The 15,988-nt window shown below is 35.5% G+C and overlaps 1 protein-coding gene across 1 annotated transcript; it reads right to left on the reverse strand.

Moving 5' to 3' along the window:
- Window positions 1-2,034: 2,034 nt before the first annotated feature.
- LOC149159838 (putative polygalacturonase At1g80170) lies at window positions 2,035-12,547 on the reverse strand. The gene is made up of 11 exons (XM_089434437.1): window positions 12,530-12,547; window positions 12,280-12,441; window positions 11,023-11,145; window positions 10,909-10,920; window positions 4,213-4,536; window positions 3,994-4,017; window positions 3,627-3,834; window positions 3,323-3,404; window positions 3,126-3,234; window positions 2,845-2,961; window positions 2,035-2,262 (listed from the first exon to the last, which is right to left on the reverse strand). Exons 1-11 carry the CDS (start codon window positions 12,545-12,547, stop codon window positions 2,035-2,037), a joined length of 1,407 nt encoding a protein of 468 aa, XP_089290563.1.
- Window positions 12,548-15,988: the final 3,441 nt, after the last annotated feature.

Below are 15,988 nucleotides of genomic sequence, written 5' to 3' on the forward strand. Positions count from 1 at the left end.
ATAGTTATGAATGGAATATGTTGATATATTCTTGACATCTCTTCTATATTAATAAATGAAGTTTCATATATTAACTATTTCAATATTTTCTTTTGTAACCTAGAGAGACCCAGTAGCATGCCTGTGATAAATTAGTTTTTCATTTTATAGTTATGAATGAAATATGTTGATATATTTTTGTCATCTTTTATATATTAACAAATTGAATTTCATATATTAATTATTTTAGCATTTTTTTAATGGAATTTTATATATTAATTATTTTAGCTTTTTTTGTAACGAAGAGGAACCCAGGAACCTACTAGTAAGCTAAGATATGAACAGAGGGAATTGGAGCCTAGGTCTTTTGAGATTCAACGATTTCATTTCTTAGATTAACCAATTGCACTACCCTCGAGACAACTATTTCAACATTTTTAAATTCATATTTACTTTTCATATTTATTTAATACAATTATGAATTTACCATACAAATAATAAATAGCAATATATATATATATATATATATATATATATATATATATATATATAGCAGTTGTCTATAATGAGACTTTTTGGAAGCTTTTCCGGTGGGTTTTTCTGGTCAAAATCTGGCAGCAATTTATTGGAATCGCAAGTTTTATAGCTAGTTTCTGCACAATCAAAGCGTCCAAATATGTAGTTAAAAAACCATTTTAAATAATACAAATCAGCATTTAACCTCAATTTTTTCCGCCGTATTCCGTCACCCGAATCTCCAAAAAGTCGCATTATAGACAACTCCTATATATATCTATATATAGATATATATATTAAATTATCAAATATCAAATAATAAAATATTAACTAACATAAATGATTAACATTATTAAAAAATAAATAATACAAATTACTAAAATGATCAAACAACACATGAGCCCAATTAATATTCTCAATATTATGACAATTAATACTCTTAATATTATGACCACTTAATTGGATTATGCAGAATTAACATTTAAATGTGTGAGTTGTAATTATGAGTATAAAAACCACATTTCAGAAAATTTGCATAAGAAGTGTGAATTTAATCTTCATGTCTTTCAAAGTGTTAATTTTGAAAAGAAAACACATTGAAAATTCAGGTAAGAAAAATAAAAATTATTAGATTAATTAATTTGTGAATTTAGTCTTTATGTTTTTCAGAGTATTAATTTTGAAGAGAAAGCACCTTGAAAATTCAGGGAAGAAAAATAAAAATTATTAAATTAATTAATTTGGTGTATGACGAATAGATATAAAATTATAATTATAACATACACAACCACTTTCTGTCTACACTAATAGGTGTTTACTTTTGGTGAGATAAGTACCAACAAAAATTTTAAATACTAATACTCTACACCAATAAGTATTTACTTGGTAAGATAAATAATTGTAACATATACAATTACTTACTCTACTAACTAATTCTACACTAATAAGTATTTACTTGGTGAGATAAGTATTAGTACTAAGTTTCAAATACCAATTTAAACCAGATTAAACGCATAGTTTGAAAAATAATAAAATAGTTTTCTTTTTAAAAATTTCACAGTTAATTTATATTTATAACTTTTCTGAAATATATGGTTTTTCATTTCATAATTGAAATAAGAGGATTTTGTCAAGTAAAATATAATAATAATTTATATGTGTGGATGCTTTCAATATGTTTAAATACAAATTTATAAAAATGTATAAATTAAATGGTATGAAATATGAGTATCTTGTGAATACAAAGTAAGTCGACAAAAGACCAAATTTCATAGTATTATGAAGTTTCCATAGAACAAAAACCAGTATAACTAAATCTTATTAAGTTTGGCTAAGATTTATTGTGATATTTTTGAAGTATCTTGTAGGTACAAAGTAAGTTGAGGAAGACAAATTTCACAGTATTATGAAGTTCCCATGGAACAAAAACCGAATTTCACAGTATTATGAAGTTCCCATGAAAAAAACCAGTGTAACTGAATCTTGTTAAGTTTGGCTATGATTTATTGTGATGCTTTTGGAGGAGTCCAAGGGACCGCACTAGTTTTTCAGACAGCTAGGCGGCAAAATCGTCCCCAGAGCCTTTCCCCGAGCATTGGCACACACCGACTTTACTTTATTTCCAGTCGCTGAATTTATCTCAACATTTGTCAAAGTAATTCCTGTGCACGCAACTGTGTTGCTGCACGAAAAGTTCACAGCCACATTCGTCGATGACGTTCCCTGTATGTTTCTATACGTGATATCTTGTATTTGTACTGCGGATGGCTGCACAAACAACATGACGCACAGTATTATTGATACCAAACAATAATACCAAACTTCCAAACCAATTTGTCTAAATATTATTGCAATATAACATAGTTTTTACCTCTATGCATTTAGTGGAGATCAGATGTCCGTAGGTGAAGTTTATATTATATATTATCGATCAATAAATAAATAAATAAATATATATATATATATAAACAATTATTTTTATATTACAATAAAATGAAACACAATAGTTTTTTTTTTAAGAGAATTTGTATTAACTTTGATGGTTGGAATTAGCGACGTTTAGGGTTATGGGGTCTCTCTGAGTTGGGTGAGATTTCCGGAATTACCAAATTCCGTAATTACGAATTCTTTAACTAAAGATGAAATTCTATGTAGTTACCAATTACTAACCCGATTGATAGTATTTAGAAGATAAAATAAATGAGAAATTTATCCTATATTTTGGAATTAATGTTGATGGCAACATCGATCGCAAGCACACATCCACGGACTTCAAAATGATATTTCAAGAACTAAACTCATATTAAGACTGGGAAAATATGGAAATGCCCAGAATGGTTAGTTGATCACCTGATTTTTACAAGGTAAAGCGGAATCGCAATAGTACTGATCAATGATAATCGGATTCTTAACCTCATGAACAACTATGTGCTCAAATCTGATATTTCGTGCATAGCCAGAACCGCCCTGTATGTTTACAAAAGCATGAATTCTGTTATACCCATCCTAGATAATTCAGATTAATATCAATTACAAACTGCAGTTCATTGCCGCATCATCATGCACATTTCATGAGTTAGTTTTAAGATGAATAGAAATAATTAAAGGAGCCATACACCTGTTAAACCAACCTGCCAAGTCTTGATTCTGGCTCCGTTGGATGTTCCGTCAAAAGTGATGTTTTGGACTAGAATGTCATCAATTTTGGCTTTTTCTCCTTTCTTTCCCAGACTTCCAATGCTGCACAAAAGAAGAAGTACAATTCAGATTTCATCTTTACTGATTGTAGTCAGTTTCTGCAGGATAAGATTCAAAATAGTTATCTAACCTGATGCCATGGCCTGGGCCACACTTTATGTTTGTGATATTAATAGTAGATGATCCCGACGAAATGGAAATGCAATCATCCCCTGGTATACAGTATTTATAATCATAGTTAACAGAACCTTTTATGTTTATTATGTGTTTGCCAATCTGAACTTTAACCAAGTTAAATTAAGATTTGCACTTATAGCAGCTGCGGTGAGATAGATATAAGCTAGATGGATATTGACTGATTTATCATTAAGAAAATGGATCTCTGCTATGAATAAACAAATTAACGCAAACCAGTGAAATTACTAACTTCTAACCTGTCTGGATGGTACAGTTGTTTATTTGGGCATTCTTAACTCTTTGTAAATGAATACCATCAGTGTTTGGGCTTTCTGCAGGAGCTTGTATGTGAAGCCCGCTTAATTGGATATCAGAAGAGTCGACCACTACGAGATGCATTCGTTGGCTATTGACAAATTGCAAACTTTTTATCAAAACATTTGAACATCCACTAATAGTCATTGCCTGTAAGACCAACCCAAAATCCAAACAACCGGATGAGCACAGCCTCGAATTAAAATTTACAGAAAGATTAAAAAACCATTTATAACAAGGTGATCACTGCGTCTTTTTTCAAGCAAATAAACAAGGTAATCAAGTTAAGATTGCCGGCTGGAAACAAACCGGTGGAGCCGCATCCAAGCAACCCTGCACACAAGAAATTTGACGTGATTAATATAAATTGAAGGAGCCGGTTTATACTACTAATTTGTTGTTTAATGGTAAATGTTGGGTAGGGGAAAGATTGTGGATGATGCTTGTGAAAAGGCGAGAGGTGGAGTCGAACGCGGAAGAGATGGAATATTAGAGAGGATTGCGACAAGATTTTCAATGGGGGCTGACCTGGAGGATAAGAACCGCGTATGGAAGGAGATTGTCAGTGCCACGTGTGTATCGTGTATTGGGCAAATGAATGAAACCTTTTGTGTGGTTTAACAGGACCATCCATTTTTTAGTGGCCACATGTACACAACGGTGAGGTGAAACAGAACAGTTAAAGGGAACCCTTACTTGTTGGTTGTGCACCTTGCAGGATTTAGACCACCAATCCTGGCCTTGGCCATCAATGACACCGCCACCTTCTATGGTCAACCCAGATATATTATCAAATCGAATCCACTGTTTAAGTTCACTGCTATTCCATGCAGATTGTTTGGGTGCAATTATGTTGAAATCTAATTTCAACGCAGACCAAGAAAAACCGTGAACCAAGCCAGAAACCGTTCACCGGATTTTCTCGGAGCTATTTGCCGACGAAGGAATAATCCGGGAAGGAGCTCCGAGAAAATATGGAGCTGACGCGTGGTTGACCCCTGACGTAACGCAACGTAAGAATCTCGGAGGTTAACTTTCAGCACTTGTTGGTCTTCCGATATTGTTCTCCATCGTTGGATTTGCTCCCGTGTTCTCCGCCGTTGATCACCTGGAGCTGCATACGAACCCACATCAATTCAATGTTTTGCGTGGAGTAAAAGGTTTATGGTTGACCGCCGTAGGTAAAAGAATTTAATGATTGGTACAAGATTTTGGTGAGGCTCTTTTAATATGAGCATGGGCATGTTATAATATATGTTTTTATATATATTTATATACGGCATGTATTAAATAGGAAATCGTATGTAATAAGTTTAATGTTTTTTTGTTTTGACTTTTAAAAAAAATGTTATGTATTGCACACGGGAGGGAACAAAAAATATTATTCTTCACAGCAGTGAAAAAGAATGATGGAGCAGTAAAAGAAAATCACACAGCAGTGTGTAAAATGAGAAGAACCAGGTGATGTAATTTTTGGAATAGCAAAAACCATGTGTGGTTTTGCACAAGCAGTGCATAAAGAAAATGGTGGAGCCTAAGTTGTTTTTACACCAGTGAATGTAAATTTTGTTTTACAGCAGTAAGCTCATGTAAACTTTTGTTACAGCAGTAAGTTGTTTTTCACAGCAGTGAATATGAAAATGATTTTACAGTGGTAAATCTTTGTATCAGGTTTTAATGAATAGAAAGTTTTTTTTGTGGTGAAATACTCTGTCTCTCAGTGAAATTTTTTTTGAGTCTTCCTGTGCACAAAAGGATCCTGGAGTAAAGTAAAACAGAGCATTGTCTCTGTGTGTGTTTGTTTATTTGGTTTTTGGTATTTTCCCCATTAAAAATACCCAACAGTGGTATCAGAGCAGGCTTAGGCTCTTTGAAGGTGACAAAGAAGCTGAAGGGAGAAGGTTTGTAGCTGCAGCAAAACTTCTCAGGCAGACAGAAGACTCAGACATCAAAGGATTCAGGTATTTCAAAAGTTTTTTTTGTGTTGTTGAAGAAACAGTCAGCTGTTTTAAACACACAGTCAAGGATTTAGAGACATAGATCAGAATACAAGGAATGGCTAGCACAAGCACTGGTATGGGTTTGTTTAACACCCAGCTCCCACAGTTTAATGGGAAGAACTATGACTACTGGTCAATAACTATGACAGCTCTGCTTGCTTCCCAAGATTTATGGGAAATAGTTGAAGAAGGTTTTGAAGAACCAGCAGATGAAACTGAGTTCAATGCATTAACTCAAGGAGAGAAGGATCTGCTGAAGAACAATAGGAAGAAGGATTCAAAAGCCCGAGTGTTGTTGTATCTAGCAGTAGACCAGAGTATGTTTCCAAGGTTAGCAGCAGCTAAGACAGCCAATGAAGCATGGCAAACCCTCAAGACAGCCTATCAAGGCATGGAGAGAGTGAAGACAGCAAAACTACAATTGCTGAGAAAGGATTTTGAAAACTTGAACATGAAGGAGTCAGATAACATTGACTCATTCTTCACTCATGTGATTGGTGTAATCACACAAATGAGAACTCATGGAGAAACCATTGAAGACAGAAGAATTGTGGAGAAAATATTGAGGGTCTTACCCTCAAGGTTTGATGCCATAGTCACCACCATCGAAGAGACAAAGGATCTCTCAAGTTATTCAGTTGATGAGCTACATGCATCACTGATAACACATGAGCAGAGGTTGAGTAGGAATGAAAACTCATCTCTTGAGCAAGCCTTCAAGACCCAGATGTCCTTTGGAAGAGGAAGAGGTCAAGGCAGAGGAAACAAAAGAGGAAGAGGCAGAAGCCAGAATAGAGGTGGAAGGAACAACTCATCAAATGCACAAGGAAGAGGCAACAATCCAAATCAGAACCAAGGCCAAGGCAGCAGCCAACAAGGAGGACAACATCATGCTCAAGGACAAAGGTATGATAAATCTAATGTTCAATGCTATTATTGCAAAAAGTATGGACATTATGCTAGTGATTGTAGAAAGAAACAACATGATATGAACAGCAGACAAAATGCAAATGTTACAAGAGAAAACAGCAGTCAAGAAAATGTCCTGTTAGCTTGTAACATGGCTGAAACACATAGTGAGGACATATGGTTTTTAGACTCAGGTTGCAGCAACCATATGACCGGAAACATAGCCTTCTTTTCTGCCCTAGATAAAAATGTGAAATCAGAAGTCACACTAGGAACTGATAGTAAAGTGTCTGTTATGGGAAAAGGAGAAATAAGAATACTTTCAAAGCAAGGAGAAAGGAAAACCATAGCAGATGTATACTATGTCCCCGGAATGAGATGTAATCTCTTGAGTATTGGACAGCTTGTCCATAAGGGCTACAATGTTTTCTTTAAAAATGATGTGTGCACCATCATGGATATACCACCCAGCAAAAGATGCATTGCTGAAGTGAAGATGACAAGGAACAGGATGTTCCCTTTGAGGATCAGGGCAGATTTGAAAAACAAAAATGAAATTGCAGCAGTTACCCAAGAGGCCTTCCAAAGCGTGCCAAAGGATGAGAACTGGTTATGGCACTTGAGATTTGGGCATCTAAATTTTGGAGGTCTAAACTTATTGAGCAGAAAAGGAATGGTAAGAGGATTACCATTGATAGAGAAACCGGACAGCCTATGTGAAGGCTGCATTTTGGGAAAACAACATAGAGAAAGTTTTCCATCAGGGAAGAGTATAAGGGCAAAGACACCCTTAGAGATTATCCACTCAGATTTGTGTGGACCAATGCAAGCTCCATCATTAGCTGGCAGCCTATATTTCTTGACATTCATTGATGACTGTACAAGAAAGACTTGGATATATTTCCTTAAAAACAAAAGTGAAGTCTTTGAGAAATTCCAAAATTTCAAAGCACTTGTGGAGAACCAAAGTGGGCTGCACATAAAAGTATTGAGAACTGATAGAGGAGGTGAGTATATCTCCAATGAATTCCTTAAGTATTGTAGAGAAAATGGAATACATAAACAGTTTACAGCAAGGTACACTCCACAGCAAAATGGAGTTGCTGAAAGGAAGAACAGAACCATCATGGAGATGGCAAGGAGCATGTTGAAGGCAAAGCATTTGCCAAATGAGTATTGGGCTGAAGCTGTACATTGTGCAGTTTATATATTGAACAGGTGTCCTACAAAAGCAGTCATGAACAAAGTGCCAGAAGAGGCATGGAGTGGGAGAAAGCAAGGAGTCACCCACATGAGAGTTTTTGGATGTGTGGCCTATGCACACATTCCAGATCAGCTAAGGAGGAAGTTGGACAGCAAAGGGGAGAAATGCATCTTCATTGGATACAGTGATGAATCCAAAGCCTACAGGCTGTACATTCCATCTACCAAGAAGTTCTTTGTCAGCAGGGATGTTCAATTCATTGAAGAGGAAGCTTGGGATGGAAGCATAGAGAAAACAGTCAATGTCAAGAACTGTTTGTCTCATGATGAAGATGAAGAGGAGGTGGCTGAAATGAATCCCCAAACAACAGCGCCAACACAAGGACAGCAAGATACACCATTGAGGATCAATGAGAGTGCTTCTCCAAGCACACCACAAGGAGGAAATTCAAGTGCATCTTCAAGCACTTGCACACCAAGTGAACGAGGTAAGAAGTTTAGAAATCTAAGTGAAATTTATGAAGAAGGAATGAATTCCTTATTTGCCTTGTATTGTCATGTTGATGATCCTATTCATTTTGAAGAAGCTATTAAAGATAAGAAATGGATAGAAGCTATGGATGAGGAGATGAATGCCATAGAGAGAAACAAAACATGGGATTTGGTTGAGTTACCAAAAGGCGAAGAAGTCATTGGTGTGAAATGGGTCTACAAGACCAAGAGCAATGCTGAAGGCAAGATTGAAAGGCATAAAGCAAGGCTGGTTGTCAAGGGGTACAAGCAGCAGTATGGGAGAGATTATGAGGAGACTTTCGCCCCGGTTGCAAGAATGGAAACCGTGAGAGCAGTGCTGTCCATAGCAGCACAAAACAAATGGAAAGTCTACCAAATGGATGTGAAATCAGCATTCCTAAATGGAGTGTTAATGGAAGAGGTTTATGTGGAACAGCCTCTCGGATATGAGAAGAAAGGTGAAGAGCACAAAGTGTGCAAATTGAAGAAAGCTCTTTATGGGCTGAAGCAAGCGCCAAGAGCATGGTACAGCAGGATAGATTCATATCTATTGGATAATGAATTTGACAAATGTGAAGGAGAACCCACAGTCTACATCAAAGAAAAGGATGGTAAGATTTTGATTGTGGTCTTATATGTTGATGATGTTATTTTCACAGGTAATGATGATCAGCTCATTAAGAATTTTAAATCAGTCATGAAGGATGAATTTGAAATGACTGACATGGGTTTCTTGAGATACTTCTTAGGCATAGAAGTAGATCAAAATGAAAAAGGAATTTTTATATCTCAAGCAAGATATGTAAATCAAGTTTTGGACAGATTTAAGATGGAAGAATGCAAGGCAGCAATCACTCCCACAGTAATGGGATTAAAACTCAGCAGAGAGGACAGCAGCAAGGATTTTGATCCTAGCTTGTATAAAAGTATTGTGGGCAGCCTTATGTATTTAACAGCAACTAGGCCTGATTTAATGTATGCTGTTAGTTTAATTTCCAGGTTCATGGAGAGGCCGAAGGAGGCACATTGGCAGGCAGCAAAGAGAATTTTGAGGTATGTCAAAGGTACCAAAATGTTTGGAATTTTATATCATGCCTCAGAACATTCAGATTTGGTTGGGTACACAGATAGCGATTGGGCTGGAAGTGTAGATGATCGGAAGAGCACTTCCGGTTATGTTTTTAATATGGGTTCAGGAGCCATTTCATGGGCTTCTAAGAAGCAGTCCATTGTAGCATTGTCTACAGCAAAGGCTGAATATGTGGCAGCTACAGCAGCAGCATGTCAAGCAGTGTGGATGAGAAGAATGTTGAGAAGCTTAGGCCAAGAGCAGGCAAAAGCGACAGTGATCTTTTGTGACAATAGCTCAGCTATTGCATTGTCAAAGAATTCAGTGTTTCATAAGAGAACGAAACACATTGATACCAGGTTTCACTACATCAGAGAATTGGTGAACAATGGAGAAATTGTCCTAGAACATTGCAGGACTCAAGAACAGGTAGCAGACATCTTGACAAAGCCACTTGATCAGAAGAGCTTTGAATTTTTGAGAAAGTGTCTGGGTATGACTGAATGCCCAGCTGTTGAAATTAAAGGGGAGTGTTGAAATCTAATTTCAACGCAGACCAAGAAAAACCGTGAACCAAGCCAAAAACCGTTCACCGGATTTTCTCGGAGCTATTTGCCGACGAAGGAATAATCCGGGAAGGAGCTCCGAGAAAATATGGAGCTGACGCGTGGTTGACCCCTGACGTAACGCAACGTAAGAATCTCGAAGGTTAACTTTCAGCACTTGTTGGTCTTCCGATATTGTTCTCCATCGTTGGATTTGCTCCCGTGTTCTCCGCCGTTGATCACCTGGAGCTGCATACGAACCCACATCAATTCAATGTTTTGCGTGGAGTAAAAGGTTTATGGTTGACCGCCGTAGGTAAAAGAATTTAATGATTGGTACAAGATTTTGGTGAGGCTCTTTTAATATGAGCATGGGCATGTTATAATATATGTTTTTATATATATTTATATACGGCATGTATTAAATAGGAAATCGTATGTAATAAGTTTAATGTTTTTTTGTTTTGACTTTTAAAAAAAATGTTATGTATTGCACACGGGAGGGAACAAAAAATATTATTCTTCACAGCAGTGAAAAAGAATGATGGAGCAGTAAAAGAAAATCACACAGCAGTGTGTAAAATGAGAAGAACCAGGTGATGTAATTTTTGGAATAGCAAAAACCATGTGTGGTTTTGCACAAGCAGTGCATAAAGAAAATGGTGGAGCCTAAGTTGTTTTTACACCAGTGAATGTAAATTTTGTTTTACAGCAGTAAGCTCATGTAAACTTTTGTTACAGCAGTAAGTTGTTTTTCACAGCAGTGAATATGAAAATGATTTTACAGTGGTAAATCTTTGTATCAGGTTTTAATGAATAGAAAGTTTTTTTTGTGGTGAAATACTCTGTCTCTCAGTGAAATTTTTTTTGAGTCTTCCTGTGCACAAAAGGATCCTGGAGTAAAGTAAAACAGAGCATTGTCTCTGTGTGTGTTTGTTTATTTGGTTTTTGGTATTTTCCCCATTAAAAATACCCAACAAATTATTCTTCCATTAATCTGCAAATTTATAATTTTAGCAAATAATTTAACATGGAATTTTCATCATACTGGACATCTATCATTTTAAAAAGCATACAATCCAATATCCAATTTTCTCACCTTTACTGAAATATGAGACTTGCAAGGGCCAAGAAACGTCACTGGCGTAATCTTCCCCAATGGTACTTGCAACGCTGCGTTGGAAGATGCCTTGCATGCTGCTTTCCATGCATTTTCGAATGCCTACAAATCACAGATGAGAAACAATACGTAGGTATTATAATAACAATAATAATCTAATCAAATTTTCTTGTTTGCGAAAGAAAAGACTTAACTAGTTCTCTAGAGACAACAATACTAGAAACAAATACTAGACGTACCAACATAGGGGGAATGGAATAGTATGTGGGAAATATATAGATTAAGTGTATATGCAGGGGAAACAACGAGACCAAGGGTGACTTCTACGTCAACAAACAAGAAAGGCGATGCTTTCAGCCATCCATGGGCATCCCAGTCGATATATCAACCAGCCCTGTCAGTTCCCCAGAGTAAGAGGAGTAAGAGGAAGACCGCATCCAACTAGGAGAGAGACGTTATCAACGTTAAATCTAGAGGGCCCATTCCAGAATCAGCAGATTTTTAAAAAGAAATTTCTAGAAAAAGTTAGTTACAATATAGTTGGTAATTTTGTAACAAACTTAAGACACCACTAGTCATTTAGAGTAGGGCCAATCTCTGAGTGCTTATATATAGGCTTTATTTTGAAATATAAAAGGGGGAAATGTTGGTTGTAGGGAAATTTTGTAGAATTTTTTGGTGAATTTACTCGGATGTCTTGCAGTAATTTTGGGGAAGAATTCTGAAGTATCTCTGGGGTTGTTTGTTCTTCTCATCATGTATGTTTCCATGTAACATTAATTTTTAAGTTTACTACTAATGAAATGCAAGTTTATGGAATTTTCATGGTGTTTTGAATTGTAAACCTAATATGTTACACTAATTATGTAGAATTGTATAAAGATTTAGGGCTGAAATGAAATTTGGCATCAATATGATTGTTTGTTTCAGTTTTGTAAGATCTATCAATCTATCAAAACACCTTGAAGAGTATCCTGGATTTATTGATATTTCTTTCAAGGGTTTAAAAAAAATTGATTGAAAGGGTTTAAGCGTGAAAATAAAACACAGGTAAAGACCGTGGGAGGGAATTTTCTTAAAATCTAACAGTTCTGTCAAAGGGAAGTTATTAGTTTAAAAAGGTGCTCGCGCACTGGCTCCCAGGATTAAAGATGAATATATGAGAAGTGCATCAAACTTTACGACAAAAGTATGAAATGAATATTGAATCTATATAATTGATTAAAAATTATTCACCGTCCGATCATCTTTTAAACCGCCGGCATGTGCACCGTTGTCCATGACATTGAATATCGGTGAAGCGCTGGAATCACTTTTGCTCAGCACGTTTCTATGAGTAGCCCAACTTGAATCCACCATTAACAGAGCCATAATAGCAACAACTGAAGCGAATGTAATCTGCACATAATTTATTTGTTCAAAACGACTCGTAATCTTTTCACGCACAGAAAATTAGAAATCACAAACATTGTTTGCCAGGAATTACCACCCATTTGAAATCCATCGCGATAGTTCGGAGGTCGAACCCTCGTTGTAGCGGATAGGTGCTCGAAACTTGTTTCATGGAAGGTAGAAGAGCGGGGATTTTATAGTGCCACAAACTTCTTTTTGGTTTGCTTTTTCTTCTTTCTACCTAAACCTTGATAGACTCGGGTTGGTCCATTTTATTTTTTCAAAACGCACTGTGGCCATAAAAATTGACTCAACTCTCAGTGGGCATTGAGGAAACTCGTGCTGCTGTAACATATTCAAATTCCAGAGGACAACGAATAGTTTGATGGTTATTCGGTTTTCGGAGCATTCATATTTGATTTAATCAATATTCCACGCCAACCGAATAATATCGAATCGAATGATGAAATTAAGCTACTACAAATGTTAAAATGATGATATCCCAGAGTCGTAGTACTTCCCCCGCAGTATGCGTGGCTGCTGAACAAAAATCTTTCCTAATAAGAAATATTGACTTGTGTATATGGATTGATGCACGTATTTTGCGGACATTCTCATTCCATTTCCGATTCTTACGCAGAGACTGGGATGAGTCACTCTCTTTGACTAATACAGGAGATGTGGTCCGACCTGATACAGTCATGGGCCGTAGATTGCGTTTCTTCTTCATGTTTACCTAGTTGTTATCTGCATGTTTATATCTGTTATGCGCTACTTCTTTGGTAGTATTGTGCCAAGGGGGTATGTGACATAACTAAAATATAACATAAATGAAATTTAAGGAACAATGAAGAAATAATAATAAATAGAAGGGTTAAGAATTGAATACTATTCAAATTAGCATAAATTTTAATAACTGTAAATTATAAATGAGTAAAATACAGAAAGTATAAAAATTTTCAATTATGTAAAAGTAAGGGAAGAAGAGCTCAAGAGAGAGGGATAATTAAAAAAAAAAGATAAGGTAAAAGGTAAAGGACAAGAAGTTAGAGAAAACAGAGACTCGTAGCAAGGGTATTAAGAAACCCACATGTAAAATGATTCTGATTATTATTCTAATGTTTGAGGAAGAGATTTTTATTCGCTGAGTAGAGAAATGATAGGTTTCCAAAAATGACTTGTTAGAGTTGATTTGGAGATATAATTATGGAAAGTGTCAATGATATGTTTAAAACCTTTGAAAGATCTTCCTATTTTCCCAATCTAGGATTTTTCCACAAGAGAATTGAATCTAGTTTACACTAGGATTTATAATGGGGTCACATTTGTCTTTAGAAAGCTTGAAAGATTGTTTCAAAGTTTGATATGGTTTAAAAATGGTTTTAATATGTGTTTTGGATAGAACATTAGAGATCAAGTCAATGGTTCCTTGAATGCAGGAAAGAGGTATGAGGGAGAGGGGGACTAAGTGTGAAGGTATCTATTAGTGTGCCATCAAATTAAGATGAAATGAGGAGGTTGAGGAAGTGAACCTAATTATCAATTTGGATGTCGATGGTAAAATAATTGATGGGAGAAAATTTATTAAGATGGTTGAGGAATGATGCATGGGTGATTTTTCAATGAGGGAAAACCATGAAGGTATTTTTTACGAAATGATACCAACATTTGGGTTTATGAGGAAATCTATCTAAGGTGGCACCTTCAAAATGTTCCATAAAGATGTTAGCAATAACTATTGATAAAGAATATCCCATGGCCATGCCTCTAGTCTTCTTATAGAATACCATTTTAAAAGTTATGAAAGTTGAGGAAAGGAAGATGCCAATAAGGTTAAAAGGTTTTTGGTTGAAAATATTAGAGATAATGTTAAGAGATTTGGTAACTAAATTTTGGTGAATAAGGAGACAACATATAAACTTACATTAATGTCGTATTCACTATCTGAAGATGTTGATTTGTTTTATAATAATTAGTAAAATATTTGATGACAGAGGAGGACAGGGTCCAGACAAATGTTTGAAGCTTATTCACAAAGAATCAAGAATGGACATGAGTGATTGTTCTTATAGCACCAATTATAAGCCTAAGAAGAGAATACTTATTATGAATTGGGGGAAAGGCAGGAGGGCGGGGCGCCGAGGGTGGGGTGGCGAGGGGGGTCTAGACAAAAGGTTGAAGTTTATTTGAAAATATTCTAGAATGGACATGAATGACTACTCTTATAGCACTAATTATAGGCTAATAGGAATATATTACTTACGAATTTTAGGTTATCCATAGATTCAAGGGGTTTGGGTGCTACAAGGTATAAGATGTATTTTGATATTAGGATGTAGGGAATATGATTTAATGGATTTGGTAAGTTAGCTATTAATGTATTTGATAGGATTATTAGGGTGGGGTTTGTATGAAGAAGTTGATGAAAGGTCTAATAATTTAGATTAATAGTCACCAATATCAATGACAACTATATCATTTCATGTTTTATTTTTTAAGATAATTATATCAAGGTTTTTGTTGATCGAATTAATGGTCTAAAATCCATCTTTGGAATGATTCATTTAGGGTATTTAGCACACCAAAAGATTCTCCCACAATCTTAAGGAAATCCTTAGTCTTTTCATGTGTTAAAATATGATGAGAACTAAAGTATTTTGTAATTTAGTATGTGAAAGTATTACTACACATCTTTAATTGATAACCCATAAAAATAAAAATAAAAAAATTAAACATGATATTTATTAAGTATTTGTAAGATACAATATTTTAAATGTATTTTTTTAATTATTTAATAAAAATTTAATTAACCTTTTTTTTTCAAGGGGTTTACAAAGACTCCTTTTTCTGTATCTTTACTTACTAGTTATTTATAACTTAATTTTTATCTACGATCACCATATATATTGCAAGTATTCTATGATTTCATTTACCCTTAAAACTTGTTGCAAGCATTCTATGATTTCATTTACCCTTAAAACTTGTAGACAACCTTCTTGAGTAAACTAGGAGGTCCTTATTAGCTTATCACCTTTGGTCTTAATTTCTTTACATTTTATCATACATTTGGACTTAAATACCTAACACCTTTTTAATTTAGCACCTTCATTATATTCCCTTGAATTTGGCTCTACTGTGCAATTTTTGCTCATTAAACCTTACTCTGGTCATTGTGATATTATAACATGGTCAAGATTTTCTATACATAGTTTTCTTCTTCCCGTCGGTGAATGGTAATTCTCAAACATGGCTTATTCTTGGACACTTGAACATTTGAATCGATATGTGAATGGACTCACGATCATTCCACGTGGCCCTCGTGGTATCGCTCCACTTCACGACGATCATAAGATCATCACATGATCTAAGGTGATGGCTCTTGGACGCTTGAACATTTGAATCGACATGTGAAGGGACTCACGATCATTCCATGTGGCCCACGTGGCCCTCCAGGTGTCGTTTCACTTCACAACGATCATAAGATCATCACATGATCTAAGGTGACAGCTGGGATTTATCAGCACGATTTTACGACTGAGATTAGTAGGTTTTG

This window comes from Pinus tabuliformis, chromosome 5_2, assembly GCF_031772625.1.
Source record: "Pinus tabuliformis cultivar Carrire ecotype Pingquan chromosome 5_2, CPIR1, whole genome shotgun sequence".
NCBI lineage: Eukaryota > Viridiplantae > Streptophyta > Pinopsida > Pinales > Pinaceae > Pinus > Pinus tabuliformis.